We start from the raw sequence: 20,875 nt of genomic DNA, 5'->3' as shown, positions 1-20,875 counted from the left end.
GATCTCATGGTTCCAGGGGTTTGAGCCTCAAGTCAGGCTCGGTGCTGACAGTACAGAGCCTCCTTGGGATTCTCTCCCTCTCTCTCCACCCCACACCCCTGCTCCTGCTTGTGTTTCTCTCTCTCTCAAAATAAACTTTAAAAAAAAAAAAAAAAGACAATCTACGTCGAACAGCATCCAAAATTATGACCAATAGATTTAAATCTAAGCATACTCTCAATCTCTCAAATATATGAAGCATTTTAATTTTTACAACTAAACATTGTATATCTTGAAAAGATAGTTTCTGTACTATTTCTCTTTAAAATAACCTACAATGTGCCAATTTTAAGCACTTGGATGGTGCTCAAAAATCTCAATATAAGTTTAAACAGTTTTCTTTACATTGTATGTTTCAGTGCTTATAACACAGCTCTTTTTCACCACAGTTATGAAAATTTTAGACCTAAATAAACAATTATCTAGGCATCTAATTACTCAGGACCTTTTTTCCTCCTATTCTATTAGTTGTATCAGGCTTGCAGGATGAAGTTGTCTGTGACCACCACCATACAGGTTATAAGGGAACAAATTTTCAAACAAGTTCATCACCACTACCATTATCACCATAAAATGTTACATTATCTTAATCTGAGGCAACACAACTCAAGGTTAATCAAACCAACCTCTTAGCCCATCATTGCTTATGAAAATTATGTCTAATTCAGAAATAACTTGTGTCTACTTTCTACGTAAATCCACTAAGAGATCAAAGTGTGGCTCAACATTAAGCACCCGCCAGCAAAACTGCCTTCCAGACTGCTCAGTTTCTGCTATCTTTCCAAATAATAGAACATAGAACATGGCCATCTCCAAGGACTTCATAACTTTTTGAAAACTGGTGCACAAAACTTTTTGCTGAAGTTTCAGAGGTATAACAGTTGTAATTCTTCCAGAGTCCAGTTATGGGACACACTACTTTCACATTCTGTTGTTCAGTAAATGTGGGGTGGAGAACAAAACTGACAGAATTACCTTATAGGACCCTAATAAAAGTCTAACTGCTCTGACATTAAAAAAATAAAAAGCTACCAAAAAAAAGAAATTACTCCCTGCTAATCATTTTATAAGTACACAACTAAGTAACATGATCAGAGCCCACAAAAGCAGAATGAAAAATCTGATACCTGGTGAAAGAAAAATACACACATACCCTGTAATCTGAAAAATACTTAAGTGTTCTGAGTAGCAGATTACAGCTAATCAAAACATCACTGTAAGTAAACTGAGGCAGAGAAAGTAAAGGTGCTGAAGAAGAGTCAAACCACCCAATGTGCAGAAACCACTAGACAGTTTCCTTGGTCCGGAGACTGCTTTGTCTTTCAGAATAATCTTTTAGAAGAGAACACAGAACACTGTTACAACAGCCTTGGAAAAGGGAACTCTGGTTCATCACTCTGGCTCTCCAGGAATGCTTTACTTTTGGCAGGGACTGTTTGTCACTTCAATTCCCCACCCCTCAACTAGCTGACATTTATCTAATACTATCCTTTTCCAGGTCTAAGGAAGTTTAACAAAAAATCAAGTTACTAAGGGTATATACAACATTCATAAAATGGAAACCTAAGTCTCCTCTTCATGCATCTGTTCTTTCAAGGGCGGGCATAAAAATGGGGATAAAGGAGGATAGATAGATAACAACTAGGAATTTGACTCTATACTATAAATTGGTCAGATGAATGGAAACAATGATTCCTCTGACCCGAAAGTACCACTAAGGTGTTCAACATGATAGTTCTGCTATTTCCAAACGACTCTCCAGGAGTTCAATTTGGAAAAGTAATCTGTCCCAGGAGGGCAGACCAAAGAAAAAGTCTTGGACTCTTTAACCAAGTTGTTCATGATTTCCTTTGTATAGCCTTGGTGGGGTGTAATCAGTGTAAAGACTAGAAACATGAAAAATTAAGAAATTAACAGCACTGATTTATTTCCCATGTAAATCTGTTAGAAAGCACTTTTCAAAATAAAATGTTATTCAGCCATCAATTTCATAACTGTAGAGGACATTATTCTTGATAAAAAGCTTTCCTATATAAGCTTTCAAGCAGGACAAAAAAGTATTATCTACTTTATAGAAAAATACAGTACAGGAAGTGATTTGCTTAAGGTCCCAGCTATTAAGTATAGACTAAACCTTTTTCTCTCACCTAAACTCCAAGCTCTAACATTTGTTATTTTAGTGTCTGGCTGTGGGGGCAGGGAAGGGAAGGGAATTTTTCACAATGATGAACAGAAATGTAATTAGCGAAACAAAAAAATGCGCTACCACACATTTTACCACTGGCAAATAGTCACTCATGCAGAAAGAGTAATGGTTTATGCTACCCAAACAATAAAAGTATGAAGTTTTATTTGTTTACCAGCTAATTTACATCCTGGGGGGGATTTTTCACTCTGAAACAGTGATTCCCTACCAAGAGTTACCAGATGCCAAGAAGTCCATAAAAGGAGTAGTGGAGTTGCCAAGTCACGTTAGATATCTCAAAAGGACTAAAAGAAAGCCATGTATTAGCTCCCAATAAGGCCACGCAGGTTATTAAGACAGGCTGCTTTGCTTTTAGGGGTGAGCATAACAACTGGATGTTAGCGCTAACTAGCTATTAGATGTCTGCATGACACTCCTTCATATCAGGAATTCACAGAAAACAGTAAGAAAGACTCCTTGAGATTGAAAATAGCATTCTTTCCCTTCATATTTAAGATTAGGACAGATTTATATAACAGGAAAAGATTTACTTCAATTCCCTTGGCTTATAGAGTAAAACATCTGTTTTGTTTTTTACTTCTTAAACCTGTATTTCATATGAAGTCAAATTACAGATTTCCTATCTAGTGACCTTTTAAATCTTAACAATTGTGGGTAGAGAGACAGAGAGAGAGAGAGAGAGAGAGTGCGCACAAAGAGGGCAGAAGGGAAGAGAATCCCAAGCAGGCTCCACACTCAAGCACAGAGCCCAACATGGGGCTTGATCCTAGGACCACAAGCTGAGCTGAAATCAACAGCAGGATGCTCAACTGACTGAGCCACTCAGGTGCCCCTAAATATTTAAATATTTCTTGATGTTACATCTGCACTTTTGACAAACTCTTTGCAGTTAACTTACACAGTAAAGATTTTTGTTCAAACAGAATATAGCTAAAATGGTGGCCTTATAGCCAATAGGACAGATATTTACTGAGCATTTACTGAGTGGAAGATAAAAAGCATAATTATAGACTATTCTTCCCTGCTATCATAAAAAAAAAAGACAATCATCTAAAACTATTATAAACAAAACATAAGAAAACAAGGGGCATCGGGGTGGCTCGGTTGGGCATCCGATTTTTGGCTCAGGTCATGATCTCACAATTCGTGGGTTCAAGTCCCACGTCAGGCTCTATGCTGATGAGCTCGGAGCCTGAAACCTGCTTCAGATTCTGTGTCTCCCTCTCTCTCAAAAATAAACAAATATTTTAAAAACATGTAAAAAACAACAACAGAACCCAAACAGTAAATAGTAAGGTCTACAGAAGGGAGGAAGGGAAAATAAACACTAGCATAAACTGAATATAAACTCATAGAAGAGCCTTGATGGATGGTCAGACATGGAAAGACAGATTGGAGTGGGGTAAGGGGCACATTCCATCTGGGAAAAACTTATGCAGAAACCTGAAAGAAAAAGGGGGCACAGTATCTTTAGAAGATTATTCAGAAACTGGCATGCATGAGTGTAAGGAAACAACTGGTGAGGTACTACTCACTCAAATGTTAAAGAAACTACATAAGTATGTTTCTTGGTGAGCAATGGAAAAGACAGTCTGGTATACAGCAGAGCTCAATAAATATTTGGGAATAAGAGAAAATAAGAAGAAAAATTAAAGAATAGATCAAACTCGTTACTTTTTTTTAAGAGCTATAACCTTGTAGAGAATAGCAATTCACAAACACAGTAGATACGTGTGGCATTTGAAATCCAGTTCCATTTTTCTTTGCTCTTTCCCTCTAAAAAATGGCATGGACACTAGCAAGCCATTCAGATTTTATAAAAACACTTACCTATGCTTAAAGGGTCTTTATCTTTTAGAGATACTCACTGAAATATTTACAGATGAAGTGACAGGTCAAGAACCTGCTTCAGAATAATGTGAGGTGGGGTACAGATGAAATAAGATTGGCCAAAAATTTATCACTGTTGAGGCTGAGTACATGGAGGTTCTCCACACTATTCAACTTCTGTGTAAGTTTGATGTTTGTCCACAAAAAGTTAATACACATTCATACACACTGAGCTTCCATCATAATTATCTTTGGATAATATCTGTCATAATTTTGAGTAGTTTCTACTATGGTACCATTATACCAGTCCCTACCAAATCCTTTCACTGGGTGTCTCTCATTCACTCCTTGCTCCACTTCCTAATCCGGGTCTTCACTCAATACTTTGTGTGCAGCCTACTCCTATCAGCCTATTGTATGGTTCTCAATGTGGGCACTGCTGGCATTTGAAGAGGAATAATTCTTTGTTGTGGCAGACTGCCTGAACATTACAAGACACCTGGCATCCATGGACCCCTGGCACTAAATGCCAGCACAGCAGCACCACCACCCTACAAGCGATTGAGATAACCTAAACCATACATACACATTTCCTAATATCACACACTAATTAAACCTGTAGTGAACTACCCCTAGTGCTAGATGGGAAACACATTTTTCCAACTTACTACCTCAGTAATTTAGTAGCTCCCCACAGCCTACAAGTTCAGTACTCTATCATGCAAACCAGCCCTACCTTTTCCTGGTCATACCCCCAACTTCAACCAGAATAATCACCATGCAGGCCAGTCTCCGTCATGGTCACTACTACTTCCTATTTCCCATCCTTGGAAAATCTTCTCCTTTACCAGCCTCTATCCCCATAATTTGTCAACTCCTAAGCAAAGCACATTTTCTCAAGCTTTGGTGTTTTGGGATTGCATTTCCTCTGCTTAAAATGCACTTCACTCCAAGATTCAACTCACCTGTGGCAGCCCAACTCCACTGTCAGCCTGTCACCAAAGCCTTCTCTGAAGCACCACCCCACGACCAAACTCAAAATTAATTGCTCTTTGACTTTCAGAATGACACCACAGAACCTGGTAACACTTTGTTATGTGAAACTCCTCCCCTAAGATTTAGTTCTGAAAGCAGGGAACGCTTGGTCCAGTTTTGCAGAAACCAGTCAAAACCTAGAACAGAACACCTATATGTTCAATAGATGGCTTCTCTCTTCAGTACAGCACTTGTATTTTTCTTTCAAAAATACACCCTATTCCCCCAGATATTCTTTCTGAAAATTATTTTAAGGTCAATTATCATAACTTTAAGGCCTTTCCAAACTCTGGAGTACCGGGCACACTTTAGGCACCTGAGTAGCCAGGTGCCTAAAAGCACCAAAAGGACTTCACCAAAAGGAATCAAAGACACGAGACTTGAAGGAACATGAAACTACCACCTTGACTCCTGTTATAAGGACCATCCATATTCTGCAGTTTGTAACAATACCCTAAATCAATTTCACCACAGTTTAATCACACACGGTCACGAAAAACATTCAATATTTCAATTATCTTACCAAGTCCCGGGTTTCTAACAAGCTTGCAACTTGAAAGAGTAAGCTTTAAATCGTCTTTTTGGCTTTGGGCAACCTTTTGGCTGCAAATAACTCATTACTTACACACAGGAGGAGCTATGTAAGCAAACACGGATACCACCACCTGCCGAATCCAGGTACAAAGCACCTTTCAGAAACACGTACGCGCGGAGCCAGGCCAGCAGGAAGGGGATAATTCAAACAGTACCAGAGGCTGCATTCTAAACTTTTTTCCCCTCGAATGCATCAGTTTTCAATAGCAGTTTTTCCTTAACACAAACTTAAAAATAATTGGGTGAATAAGCAGGACCAGGAAAACCTGACTGAAGAGTAAGGCGTTAAAACTGGAGGGCCCTTCCCCGCCGGGGTTCAAATAGCCATTGCCGACCGGCCTCGCGTGGCCCCGGGAGCAGGCCGGCGGTGGGGAGCCATGGCGACCCGGCGAGGGAAAGGGCCGCCGCAATCTTCCAACCCGAAGCCCGGAGACGGGAACCTACGGGGACCAGCCCCAAACCCAGACCCGCGGAAAAAGCTGAGAAATGCGCCGCCCGCCTCCTCCCACCCAAGCCTGGAGCCTGCAAGGCTGGGCCTGGGCTGGGCCCCTTGCCGGGGGATAGGGGCGGATTCGCCCGGCCCGGGGACCCGGGAACCAAGTGGCCTCTACAGGACCGACTCCCCTTTGTCCGGGAACTCAGGGGACCCCTTTCCGCCTTCGCCTGGCTCCGAGGGGCTGAGCCCGGGCGCCTCACCGTGATGTTGCAATGGAGTGTGAGCGGCGGCGACGGCGAGTGTAGGCTGCCGGGCGGTGCCGCAGGCGGCAGCAGGAACTGGCAATGGAGCTCGTCCAGCTTCCAGCTGACGATGCGGAATCGCTCGTGGTTCTTATCGAAGATGGACGCCAGGAACTTCAGCTCTGCCTTGAGCCCTGACACGGACATCTTCCCCTCATCTCCGGCAGGAGGGGTGCGAAAGGGGAGCCGGGCCCGGGGCCGCCGTCACGGCCGCGACCGCCCCGCAGGGCCGGTCCGGGACCGCGCTCTTGCGGCTCCGCCTCTCCCCGCCGCCGAGGCCCGCGTGGGATGGCGGCTGAAAATGGCTAGGGACACCGAGGCCTCGGCCAGCAACTGTGTAGCGAGCGGCCCGAGCGGCTGCTCTCTTTGTAACTGACTCTGCCGGCAGGGGACCGCGGCCCCGCGGCTTAAAAGGGCAACAGCGACACCGCCCCCGCTACCGACTGGGAAAGGGCTGCCCCCACCCCGCCCCCATCCCCTCCCCGCCCCGGCGCGCCCCGCGCGCCCCTGTTCCGGCGCGTGCACGCGGCCTGCGCGCGGGCCCGCCTGGCCGCCCCCTCCTCGCCGTGACCCAACCCTCTTCCTCCCCAGCCCATCTGCTTCGCTCCTCGTGCTCTAAGACGCGAGGCTTGGGGCCAGCTGGCTCCCAGGTCCCTGATTACCTGGAGGAGCAGGAGACCCCTGCGCGCCCCCGCTCCCAAGCCTGGGGCGGGCCACGTGCGCGGCCTATTGCGCCGGCCACGTTGGCGCTGCTGCGGACGCGCGCCGGCCCCTTGGGGGCGGCTCCTCCTCTAGGCTCTGAGCACGCCACCCACTCACCTGACCCAGGCCGGGCCCTAATGGGAGGCGGCGGGCGGCGGGTAGCTCTTTGGACGCAAATCGGCCCACTTACCTTCATCTTCGCTGCTCTAACCCCAGTCCTAGCCCCACTTCGCTACCCTGGGTTCCTGCCAGGGCCTTTTTTCTCTCTTCCTCTCCTGCCTTGAGTTTTTGTCCTGTTTCCCAAGTTTAGGGAAACCCTCCACCTCCCATTGAGGCAGGGCTGGCCTATTTTCAGTAAAGTCTTAGCTCAAATGTCATTTCTGAGAGGGCCTCCCTGACCGCCCAATCTAAAATAGCCACCCCTATGTCACATCATCCTATGTTATTTTTTTTTCCTCTCAGCACCTATCACCATCTGATATTTTTCTTGTTTGTTCATTGCCTCTGCCCGAGGCGAATGTCTTACTCAGGGTGGTATCCCCAGGATCTAGAACAAAACCTTTCGTAGACACCCAGTGTTACGGAATGAATGCTCCTATCTGGAATGCCCAGCACTTAATACAATCGGTGGCACATTCTAGATGGATGAAGGACTGTATGGCAGTCCAAAGGAATACAGTATAATTGGGCAGGCAATAGTATGTTTAGTAATACGTACTAGAAGCAGTATCCATCCCATAAGTGTGCAACCTATGTAGCTGGACAGGGCTGCTAGCTTAAAAGGAGCTTGTGCTTGGTTTAATGCTCTGCTGTAGCCCTTTTGAAGTCCTTAATAACTTTTCAACAAGGGGTTCTGCATTTTCCTTTTACACCTGTCTTGACTGGAGGTATCTAACTTTCTCTGCTGTCTGAATGTTTCCTGCTTTGTGATCTACAAGTGGTTCCTGGTCTACTGGTCCCTTAGATGACATAATACAGAACAACACAGGGAGATATTAGGTCCACTGAATGAGGAATATTTTTAAAGTTTTTCTTTTCATTTACTTCTGAAATATTGTATCATATTATAGTGCTTCTTAATTTTCAGGGAGTCACAGACCCTCCAGAGAATTTAATAAGTTATCCATTTTCCTGGGAAAAGATCTCTGCATATAAAGTGTTGTATCTATGGGGATTCATGGTCCTGACACTAGAGATACCATTATGAATTGGGACCAAGAGGAGAAGGGGTTCCAGTCCTGAGGTGTGAGGCAGAAATAACTAGAATACTGTATTGGCACTAGTGCTGGGTTAAACACTGGAGTGGTTTGCTGCTTGCTTTTTCCTTCAGTGCCCAGTACTCTTGGGACCCTAATGGGCATGGTAGTCATGAACAAGGATTTCAGACAAAGGGGAACAACCTGTTCAGAACCTAATGACTCTGAGAAATAAAATGCTCTAAACAAGTTATTTAATCTATCTAAGCTTTATTTTGTTATCTCTAAATTGTTATGAGTAAATAGCTTTATACATGAAAATGCTTTTACTAGTTATATTTCAGATATAAACCTATAAATATCAACTTCACAAGCATTTTTTGAACATCTGCTCTGTGCCAAGCCATAAAGGGCTAGACAGAATAGAATCTGAATTCAGGATGCTTAAAGTCTAGCTTTGGAAACAAAACACTGTTTCCAGATGCTTTAGGCTGCAGATAACAGAAAACTGTGACTTACAATTGCTTGGACAATAAGGAAATGTATTACTTCACATAATGGGAAGTTCAGAGTCAGGGCAGGCTCCAGGATTCGTGATTAGATCTTCAATGATATGAATAGACCAGATTCTCTCCATCTTCTTTGTCAGGATGAGAGAAAGGAGGCTGTAGAGCAGTTCTTGTGGGTTGCACCTAGACATGACAATATCCAGAGACAGAAAAGACTGTTTCTTCCATGTCTCCTTCTAAGACATGGGGACCTTTGCAAGATTCTGCCCAGCTGTCTTCCCTTCTGTGTAATTGGCAAGAAATGTGTCACATGCCCATCCCTAAACCAATCACAGGTAAATGGATAGGACCATTATCAATCAGTGGACTTCCAATCATCTGGGATGGAATGGATGTTGAGACAACCACAATGTTTACTAGACTCACAAATAAAGATAACATCAGACCACAACTGATAAGTTCAAACTACTGAACTAGCACCCAACAAGGAAATTATTTCCAGAAATTACTTGATAAAATATGATCATGTTCAGAGAATATCCAAGAGCCCAGTTGATTATACAGTATAATCCAAGAAGATAAATTTGAGATGTTATCTGACACCTGATTTCAGGATCCCTGAAATACCATGCTAGGGACTACACTTTCATTTGGTGAGAGTCATCACTGTTAAGATTAACCTGACATTAATGTGTACAAAATAGATTTCAGTGGGTTTAAAACTGTGAAGTAGCCATGAAGAAGAAGCAGGAAACCCAGATTCTAGATCTGACCTGCCATTAACTCAATAGGGTAAGTCACATTCAGCTCTGAGTTTCTTCAGCTCAAATAATAGTCTTTCAGACTGGTCCAAATCAATAGAGAGAAACAATGAAGTAGGAGATGTAACAGTGGGAGTAGAAAGGACTACACTGATTCTAGGGATAATTCTGAGATAGAACTGCTAGATGTTAGAGTTGATACAGAGAGAAAGAGAGAGAGAGGTGTCTTATTTAAAGTAACATTGACATTTCTAGAGAAGGTGGTTGGGAGGGAGTGATGTTATTGATACAGCCAGAAAAAAGATGAATTTGAGGTGATAATGGGACCTCAGATAGAGAATTTGTATTATAGGCCTTGAGTTTATAAGGGAAGTCAGCTCAAGACACATAATTGTAGATCAGCCACACAAAATGATAGTAGAAGCCATGAGAGTGGGTATGATCATTGAGTCACAGGGGAGAGAAGACAACTTAGGCCATTGAAGGGACCCTGAGTCATTGAAGAAGTCAATGTGTGTCAGATTATCTGTGGAAAGGACCAAAAAGACAAGGACCAAGAAAAATCCAAGGGCTTTAGGGATTAGGAGGTCTATGGTGTTTTAGAGAAACATTACAATAGAATGGACATGGGATAGAAGCAAAGACACTGTATGTAGACTATGACTTTGAAAGGTTTCAGAGTAATGAGAAAGATGAACGGTCATTTGCAGTAGCAAAGCAAAGGGAAACTTTGTTTTGTTTTTATTATAATATAGACAGAGGTAGATTTATTGTGAATCTTAACCTTCAGGGCCCCTCACACTTGCACAAATCCCTTCTAAATACAGCTGACCCTTGAACACCACAGGTTTGAATTCACAGTTCCATTTACATGCAGATTTTTTTTTCTGATAAATACAGTCTAGTATTATAAATGTATTTTCTCTCCCTTATGATTTTCTTGGCAACATTTTCTTTTTTCTGTCCTTATTGTAAGAATACAATATATAATACATATAAATACAAATTATGTGTTAATTGACTTTATGTTATTGGTAAGGCTTTTGGTCAATAGTAGGCTATTAGTAGTTACATTTTGGGAAGTCAAAAGCTGCATGCAAACTTTTGATTGTGCAGTGGATCAGGACCTCTAACTCCTAAATTGTTCAAGCATCAGTTGTAAATATTGACTTTTGTTCCCAAGTTGGTATCTGTAATTTTGTGTTCTTTTTCTTGAAGGGGCTCCCAAGATTGAATAAGCTTCAGGCCCTACAAAACCTGGATCTGCCCCTAAAAAGAGAGTCATTTATAGGCAATGAAAACTGAAGATACCAGAGGGGAGATAGGGCACAGAACTAGGTCCTAGAAGAGGAGGAAAAGGACAGGATAAGGAGTTACTCATGGAAAGGAATCCCTTCCAACTCCAAGGAGGGTGAGGGTGAGGGTGGGGGAAAGAATGGGAGGAAGACAAAGAAATGTTGAGTTGGAATGGAGGGTTGCTGAGAAACCTCAAACTGAATGACCTTGATTTCAACAAGGCAAGGTGGAAGATGGGCAAGACAAAGACAGAAACCTGAGGACAAGGGAGTACTGACAAAAATTGGTTGAGAACTCTGACCCTGGAATTCTACCTGGACATGCATGATGGACCATGAGAATAAGATGGGGTCAGAGTGGAACTCCCCAGAAAGTTCAGTACAAAAGAAGGAGTGGGAAAAATCACAACTTGTATTAAAGAATTTTGAATTTCAAGGATGTGAATGGGGAATAATTCTCAGCAATGGCATATTTCGTGCTATTCTGTCCCAACATATCCTCTAGGGCTGCTCTCAAATGACATTTCTTTGTTTCAAGCCTTCTCTAGTCCCCTAAATTAAATTTAATCTCACTTTTTCTCCAATTTCCTAGTACCTGGTCTATGCCAGCACTTACTATTTGGGTTTCACCTTGTGTATGACTAGCTGGTTTCATCTTTGCTGGATTATAAACTTGTCTAATCATCTTTTCATATCTGCAACACAGTACAATCCATAGAAAATTTCCAAAAAGTGATCACTGAGTAGACACAACCTACTAGAAGTGAAAGCCATGTAATGTCTTCAGTTAGAGACTGCAAGTAAGTGAGAGAAGAGATCTAGTTTCACTGAAATCTCAGAGAAGCTGTGAAGACCTCTCCCTGTCTGAAGTGCGCACACATCAGCATGTAGCCACATATGCCCAGACAACCACGGAGCTCCCCACGAGGCACAGGAAATGGGGCCCATCCCTGCTGAAATGAACAGTGACTCATTCTGCTGCAGCCAACTTAGAAATTGTTCTAAGCTAAAATTTTCACAGGTTTGGACCCTGGCTTATATTAAAACTACCTCTGATTTTAACTTAAATACCAACACCCATCATTTCCCTCTTGCCTGTATTGTAAGGGGCTTTCAGACAAAGGTGCAAAAACGTTGAGATTGTATGAATTTTAAATATATATATGTGTATGAATATTATTCTGGGGAGAAGGTCTAAAGTAGCACTGTCCAACAGACCTTTCCTCGATGGAAATGTTCTATACTTGTGCTATCCAACACAGTACCCACTAGCAATGTGTGGCCACTGAGCACTTGAAAAGTGGTTAATAACTGAGGAACTGGATTGTAATTAATTGTAATTAATTTAAATTTAAATAGCCCTATGTGGTTAATGGCTACCATATTGGACAGCACAGTGCAAAATAACTATAATAATACCTATAGTTCAGTATAGCTCTTTTAAAGGCATGTCATTCTGGGGCACCTGGGTGGCTCGGGCACCTGGGTGGCTCAGCCACCTGATCACGGCTCAGGTCACAATCTCACAGTTTGTGGGTTTAAGCTCCATGTTGGGTTCTGTGCTGACAGCTCAGAGCCTAGAGCCTGCTTCAGATTCTGTGTCTTCCTCTCTCTCTGCCCCTCCCCTACTTGTGCTCTATCTTTGCCTGTCTCTCAAAAGTAAATAAGAAATGTGAAAAAAATTAATTAATTAAAAGAAAAAACATGTCATCCTTACTCCTTGAGAACAGTGACCATTTGTTACTAAGTATTATATCATCAGTGCCTATACAGACTTACTGCCTAATGTTAATGTTTGTTGAATGAATAACTGAAAGACCAAATTTCATATTTTTTCTGAACTTGGTTTTTACATTTCTTTTTTTTGAAGAATTTTTAAAAATGCTTATTAATCTTGAGAGAAAGAGACAGAGCGTGAGTAGGGGAGGGGCAGAGAGAGAGAGGGAGACACAGAATCTGAAGCAGGCTCCAGGTTCTGAGCTGTCAGCACAGAGCCTGATGTGGGGCTTGAACCCACGAACTGCAAGATCATGACCTGAGCTGAAGTCGGGTGCTTAACCAACTGAGCCACCCAGGTGCCCCAGATTTTACATTTCTAAAATAAAAATGATGTACACTTGGATTTATACAAGCTCAAAACAAGTATCTAGTAAGCAAATATCCACTCATTTAACAAATATCTATTGAGCACCTACCATGCACCGAGTAACTAGGACACTATCAATATACCCCCAAATAACTGAATTTCAGAAAAGGAAAGTAATTTGTCCAAGATCATGCAGCAATTAACTGACAAAATCAGAATTTGAAGTCAGCTCTGTCTAGCTGTTTCCACTACACTTTTGCTTCTATTACAAATTATAAATATGAATGTAAATATTTTAGATAAATATAAAATAACAAATAACTTAGCATTGAGAGGGCAAGGTGGCACAGAAACTACACTGGATTGAAATACAGATCTCCTGTTAGGAAGATGCTTCGTTCTACAGGTAGATTCTTGACTGCTGAGTGAGAGATGCCAGCTTCTTCAGGAAGATCACCTGGGTTATTGAGAAGGGGTAGAGGTTCCTCCAGAGAGGATGATTAACACAGTGGGAGGCCCTCCTGACCCCACTGAAACTAACCAAGGGAGGCAGAAAGGAAATCAACCTGGGGTTTACCATGGTAAATACCTGGAAACTTTGAATATTTTCTCCCCTCTGTCATTAGCATATGATAGCTTCAAATAGAAAGATTTCTGCCTCTTGCCTTCCACAGGCACACTCTTATAAAATGTTCTTTTGGAATATTTAAGGCTAATGGGTAAGAACACTTTTCTAGATGTAGGCATAATATACTTTTGACCCAGTAATTTCAAATCTAAGCATTTATCCTAAAGAACTAATTATGCATGGACATCATTTAGTTACCAAAAGTGAAGCAATGTCACTAAAAACATCAAACATTGATAAGGCAATTAGGGAAATCTAAACATTAAATATTTGATGACACTATGGTATTATTGTTTAATTTTTAGGTGACAATAGCATTATTATTACTGTCTTGTTTTTAAAATGAGAGTATCTTTTAGAACAATTTATTGGTGAAATAAAAAACAAAGATTTGAATAAAATATTTATTCCAGCTCTTTTTATAATAATAAAAGACAAGAAAGGACCAAGTGTCTTAGAACTGGATACGCCGTAGGTTTGGTACATCCACACAATTGAATAACGCGCAGCCATGCAGTCATTAAAATGAAGTTGTATATGGATCTGGAAGAATACACCAAAATGTTAACAATGGTCATTTCTTGGTAGTGGCTTTTCAAACAATTTCAATTTTCTTTTTGCTTATTTATATTTTCTTAAATATTTTTATTGAACATATTATTTATGTAATAAAATAATTTTAAACTGATTTATAGACATTTAAGGTAGAGAGAGGTCAGAGAAGGATTTTGCAAAGAAATTTTAAAGGGCCAGTGAACATGTGGCTGCTGGGTTTTTTTCCTCTCCCTTCCTTCCTCCCTCCCTTCATCCCTTCCTCCCTTCCTCCTTCTCTTCCTTTCTTCCTTCCTCCCTTCCTCCCTCTCTCCCTTCCTCCATTCCTTACTTCCTCCCTTCCTCCCTTCCTCCCTTCCTCCCTTCCTTCCTTTTTTTTTTTTTTTGCCACTGTCAATCACAAAGACACCTGGCATAGAGGCAGCTCAGAAGCTGACACAAACCTGAGGCCCCAGGACAAACAACAAATTCAATTTGAGTTTTATCCTTCTATGGATGAATTCCTCCTCTCTAGGCCAAGAAGAGTGAAGGCTTTTTGTGCCTTGAGTTTAGGTGATGGGTCTTAAAGAGGCCTTTCCTCCTCCAGCTTGCTTGTTGTCAGGTCTTCTATTAAGCCTTTCATCCTTTCCACAGAGTAACTGCTGGGAGAACCGAGACCTCCCCCTGCCCACAATCCAGTGCTTCAAGCTGGTGCTATTTCCAGGAGGAACTTATGGAAACAGGGACAAGATTCTGTGTTTGGGGTTTGCCGTAATCAATTACACTAGGACTTGAACTAGCCAAAATGCCTGGAATTGATAGTTGTCTTCTTGGTTACAATTAGGTGTCATTTGCAAGAGGAAAAGTTAAATAGCAACAAACACAGTCTTTCAAGACCTGATGGGCCAAGGAGAAGAGGCCCCAGCTCACTCAGGTCAGGTATATTTTTAACATTTACAAACATGTTCCTCCTACTAAAAACCTTGGGCTCCACATAGAGATGATGAAAAGGCAACCTGGGAGGAGATTCAGTGTTTGTGGTAGAAAATGAGAGGAGTGGTCAGGAGATCTGAGAACCAGTTCTGGCTTCTCTGCTCACACACATGGAACATGTGGCCAGTCACACCCCCTGAGTCTGGGTTTCTGTGTGTTTGACAAGATTCACAGTTTTGTTATTCAAACACTTAGTTTTAGCTATGTGCAAGACAGTTTGCTAACTCTAAAGGGAATAAAGTGTCAAGGAACTTTTAGGCCTGAAGGTAGTGCAAATATGAACATGGCAAAAGCCCAGACAGTGTGAATAGGATGGTAAGCAGTGCTTTTTTTGGTGGGAGAAGAGGAGGGAATGGGAGGGAGGGGTAAGGCAGGGAGACAGGGAGAAATATTTTGTCTTGATTGAGGAACTTGTTTCCTACTTATGATTTTTTATTACGATTATTTTTTTTGTTTATTTTTGAAAGAGAGAGAGTGCAATCAGGGGAGGGGCAGAGAGAGAAGGAGACACACAGTCTGAAGCAGGCTCCAGGCTCTGAGCTGTCAGCACAAAGCCCGACGTGGGGCTGGAACTCATGAACCACAAGATCATGACCTGAACTGAAGTCAGCTGCTCACTCCACCCAGGTGCCCCTGTTTCCTACTTTTAAAATATAACAGTTAAAGGGACGTTTGGGTGACTCAACTGGTTAAGTGTCCAATTCTTGATTTCGGCCCAGGTCATGATCTCACAGTCTGTGGGTTCAAGTCCCACGTCGGACTCCACACTGACCGCACAGAACCTGCTTAGGATTCTCTCTCTCCCCCTCTCTCTCTGCCCCTCCCCCACTTGCACTCTCACTGTCTCTCAAAAATAAATAAACATTAATTAAAAAAAATAAATAAATGTAACAGTTATGTTACATAATTTCCCTCTGGATTTCCAGGAAGTCTAGAGCTAGTCTTAGTTTGGCTTCTCCCAGAAGTAAATTCTGGGGCAAATATTCCAGTGCAAGCATGGGGTGCCTGGGTGGCTCAGTCAGTTAAGCGTCAAACTCTTGATTTCTGCTGAGGTCACGATCCCAGGGTCGTGGGATCGTGTCCTGTGTTGAGTTGCACGTCAAGACCCACTTCGAGCCCTGACTGGCTCTGCACTGAGAGTGGAGCCCGCTAAATATTCTCTTTATCTCTCTCTCCCTCTCCCCTACTTGCAATCTCTCTCTCTCTAAAATAATTTTTAAAAAGATAGAAATAAATTTTCTAGTTTAAACATTGTATTTTGGTGTCTCTTTGTTATATCAGCTTATCCTGTACACTCCCTCCTTCTTAGGACGTTTTATATTTCCTTTTTAGCCTTATTTTATCACTTCTGTTGGAGTATGTCATTTAGTATGATTCCTCACGTCTTTTCTGGAAAGAGTTAAGTAATTAAAAAAAAATAAAAAGCAACCAAACCCTGTTTTTGACATTTGCCATATTCATTGCTGCAATCATGCTTTAAATCATCTCTCTGTATTTGGGAAGGTTATGTCAAATGTAAATAGTTAGATATTAGTTAAACAGATTTTATTCAGTAACAACTGACAATAGGGGGGAAATTCTGAGCTCCCTTCCTATTTGTGCAGAGGTGACAGGGCATTTTAAAGGGAGAATGAAGGAGTAGAGAGAGGAAGAGAGCAAGGGGCTCGTGAAAAATTACGAAGGGTTGTTTAGCATATATGCAATTAGACCAGCTGTGTTAGGTGGCCATTATGGAAGTTAGGATTCTGTCCTTTCACACAGACTGGGAGACAGAAGTCCTATCCCTCCTGATGATGACGTTTTACAGGAATGGCTTTCAGGTCCTTGAGAGAGACACTCCTGAATTGTAGGAGATACATATGCATCTTGAAGGGACAGAGGAAAAAGTCTTTTAAATAAATTTTGTAGGAAAGGAGATCAGAGACCTTCAAGTGTTGGCTAGTATAGACAGTAAATTTCTTTGACAGCCCTGAGATTTTCCAGACAGGAACTCAAAAGGGGCATAACCATAGACTGCTAGAAGTCATGTGAAATTTTGGTCAGGTCTCTTAGTGCAAGGGTTTGAATGGAATGTCTGTGCTGTTTCTGTAGTTCTCAGTTCTCATATTATGAATCCCACCTCTTCATTACAAGAGTCAGAACTCATATCTCTTGCAGCAAGGGTGTAGACATTTGATCACATTTCTACTACACTCTTGGATGGATAAATGAGCAACATGAGGAGGAGGCAAGGCTTAGGGAAAATGATATCAGATAAGCACAGTGAGGAATATATTGATATTTGGGGGCAGCAAGCCTGATATCTCTGAGGGTATGTGGCAAGACTGGGTCTGAGAGTATATAGATACTGCAAATGGAATTGTTTGCTGCCCCTAGGACCAACTGCCACCACCAGGATGAAGGACTGCCACTGGGATGATGCTGACAGGAACAGGAAGGAAAAACAAGAAAAGAACAAATCTCATTTCCTCTCTTCAGCCTTTTGGTCTGCTTCAAGCAAACCCTACTGCCCTTAGGCAAAGAGAAATATAGTCCGTAGCACAACCCAAGCAGAGTATAGAAGGGTAGGTTCGAAACTGAGACAACAGACTGATAACCAGCACAGATCTTAAAAATAAAGTTATATGTTCTTAGGTGTATGATATTTCTTGCAAAGGAACAAACCCTTTCGTTCTTTCATTTGTCTCTTTTCTTTTTGGCCTATTCTTTCTTCCTCAATGATCTCTTCCATGACTTCAGTTATGATCTCTATGACCTTACCCCTAAATTTCTATTTCTAAGGCAGTCTTTTTCTGCGTGGTAATTTTGTATGTCCAACTGACTTCTCTGTATCTTCTCCCCTTTGTCTCAGTCTCCTAAAATGTAGAATGTCCAAACTCTTGATCCTTCCCTGGAGTCCACTCCTTCTGTAGTATTCCCTAGTTTCATGGATGCACCATCATCTCCCCAGCTCATGCTGACACATGAGAGTTATTCTTGATATTTCCCCTTTTCCTTATTTTCCACATTCATTAAGTACCAAATGCTTTGGCCCTACCTTCTCAGTATCTTTTGATGTCTTCTTTACTTTTCTCTACATCCACTATGCTTGCCCTGGTCCAAGCAACCATCTTCTCTCCCCTGAGCTGTTGCAATAGTCTTCTAAGTAATTTCCTGGATCTACTTTTGATCCCTACCAGGCAGTCTTAGTGATCTCTTACAAAAGATCATAAACACTTCTATGTTTAAAACCCTTTGCTGGTTTCCCATTATCCTCAGATTAAAGTCTAGAATTCTGACCATGGCTTACAAGGCCCTGAAGGGTCAGACTCTGCCTGCCTTCCCAAACCATTTTACTCCCCTCTCTCTATTTATATACTAGGCCATGGGTCCACTTTCAGTTATTTCAAAGCTCCATCTCTGTACTGCCTTAGGACCTTTGTACTTTCTGCCTAGATTTCTCTTCCCATATCCTGGGCCCTTCACTTCACTATCTTCTACTCATTCTTCAAGTCTCAGCTTAAATATCACTTCTCAAGAAAGAGAAGCCAAGATCTAACCACTATCCCTGCCACCTACACTAAGTAAGGCCTGCACTTATAAGCTTCAATGGCACCCTCTAATTCTTCTTAGCATTCATTACCTTATAATAATGATTTATATATAATACATATTATAGAGTATATAATATATAATGATTATAAGAATTATATAATGATTAATATATTAATGAAAATGATTTTTTAATATGTCTTCTCATTACACTTAAGCTCCACAAAAACAATATCTGTCTTGTTCACTGCATATAGCCACATATCACTCTGCTGGGTGCAGTAGTATCGGTTGATGATGAAATGGATGAGTAAATGATAAGAATCCTACTTTGAGAAGCAGAATAGCATAACAGAAATCACACTGCACTAAGCCATAAAACCTGGGTTCTGAATCTGGTTTCATTATTTCCTGGGTAATCTTTAGCAATAATAAATTTCATTGAGCTTCAGGGTCTTAAACTTTAAAACAAAGAGATAATGTTCTCTGAGATTTCTTTAGTTTCTAAATACTGTGAGTCTTACTTTCTAGTGATGACTTTGGTAGCCACGTAAAAGAATGTCTTTTTGTTGACTCCAACTCTGCAAGGATAGAGAAATACCTTTTTCCCAGTCTTACCCATCACTTTTCCCAGGACCTCCAAATTTCACCACTTTTGGTTTGATTACAGGGTAAATATCCCTATCATCACCACCAACCAGCAGCAGACTGCTGTTTGCGAGATTAAAAATAAGAGGAGTGGGGCACCTGAGTGGCTCAGTTGGTTAAACGTCCGACTTTGGCTCAGGTCATGATCTTGCTGTTTGTGGGTTCGAGCCCTGCATCAGGCTCTGTGTTGACAGCTCAGAGCCTGGGGCCTGTTTCAGATTCTGTCTCCCTCCCTCTGCCCCTCCCCTGTTCACACTCTCTCAAAAATGAATAAACATTAAAAAAATAAACATTTAAAAAATAAGAGGAGAGGTTAAGATGTGTCAAGCAAGCTCCTAGCCAAGACAGGATACTGGTTCCCCTGAAATAACTTTCCTTCTCCCGCTTGAGAATTATGGAGTCAGTTTGATGCAAATCCTGATCTCTTCCCATACACCTGGCTCCCACCAACCTGTCCATGGGGGAAAGTCTGTGCAAGTGGGAGCAAGAAATGGTGCTGAAGGAAGAAGTGAGTTCAAACCTTCAACTCATTTTCAAAGGGCTCTGGGATAGGTTTGGGCTCAGTTGCATGTGGGTATATCAGACATTCTGGGAATTCATATCAAGCAAAATCACTTCTCTGCAACAGGAAGGACTGAATCACAAGACACTGATGAGTTGTCCAGTTTCTCTATCCTGCTCCTTGAGACATTCCTTCCTGCTTCCCAATCCACCCCAGAGATCAGTGCACCCTCTCTGTGAGTGGTACCCAGCTCTAGCCATAAAGAGATCATTCTTAATACCACCCCATCCCAATCCCTGGAATTAGTCTTAATCACAAAACATGCAGTTTGATGTAAAGCCTTCTCAGGGCAGCACAGTTATATCTAGAAGCATTTGACCTGAGAGATCCTGAGAGTATATAGACACTGCAAATGGAATTGTTTGCTGCCCCTGGGACCAACTGCCACCACCAAGATGGACTGTTCCATTGATTATACTACCTATTTGAATTATGCCAGCAAGGGTTCTCCTCCCACATTGAGGAATCTAAGGAGGAAATTTGTGAAAAGGATCACTCTGCCAACAAAAACATCATATTTCCACAAAATCTGAGCTGTAACAAGCTTCCTTAGACATTCAGGCTTAATTGGTCACATTTCTAAGATGGAGTGATCTGCCAGCTTACTCAGTGGAGGGTAGGCCAGCTGCATTAAGATTTTGTTTTGATCCTAGAACACTGGCAGCAACATCTCTGACATAGGGCACAGCGACTTTTTTGTAAATATGTCTCCTGAGGTAAGGGAAATAAAAGCAAAAATGAACCATTGGAACCTCATCAAGATAAAAAGCTTCTGCACAGCAAAGGAAACAATCAACAAAACTAAAAGGCAGCTGATAGAATTAATATCCAAAATCTATAAGGGACTTAAACTCAACACCGAAAGAACAAATAATTCAGTGAAGAAGTGGGCAAAAGACATGAATAGACACTTTTCCAAAGAAGACATCCAGATGGCCAAACGACACATGAAAATATGCTCAACATCACTCATCATCAGGGAAATACAAAT

General features: G+C 41.7%; 1 protein-coding gene across 2 annotated transcripts in view; it reads right to left on the bottom strand.

Annotated features, from left to right (window-relative positions):
* Positions 1-6,887, bottom strand: part of UBE2Q2 (ubiquitin conjugating enzyme E2 Q2) — a 66,046-nt gene extending 59,159 nt beyond the window's left edge. The window contains exon 1 of one of the 2 annotated variants that reach the window (XR_006203421.1): positions 6,401-6,887. Coding sequence is in view for 1 of the 2 variants with exons in the window: in XM_042941299.1 (XP_042797233.1) it covers positions 6,401-6,589 (189 nt within the window). In the remaining variant the exon portion in view is untranslated. The remainder of the gene's footprint in view (positions 1-6,400) is intronic. The other variant, XM_042941299.1, reaches the window with a different exon arrangement.
* Between the last annotated feature and the right edge of the window lie 13,988 nt (positions 6,888-20,875).

The sequence above is a fragment of the Panthera leo genome, chromosome B3 (genome assembly GCF_018350215.1).
Source record: "Panthera leo isolate Ple1 chromosome B3, P.leo_Ple1_pat1.1, whole genome shotgun sequence".
Classification (NCBI taxonomy): Eukaryota; Metazoa; Chordata; class Mammalia; order Carnivora; family Felidae; genus Panthera; species Panthera leo.
This window is presented reverse-complemented; position numbering and strand designations above follow the sequence as displayed.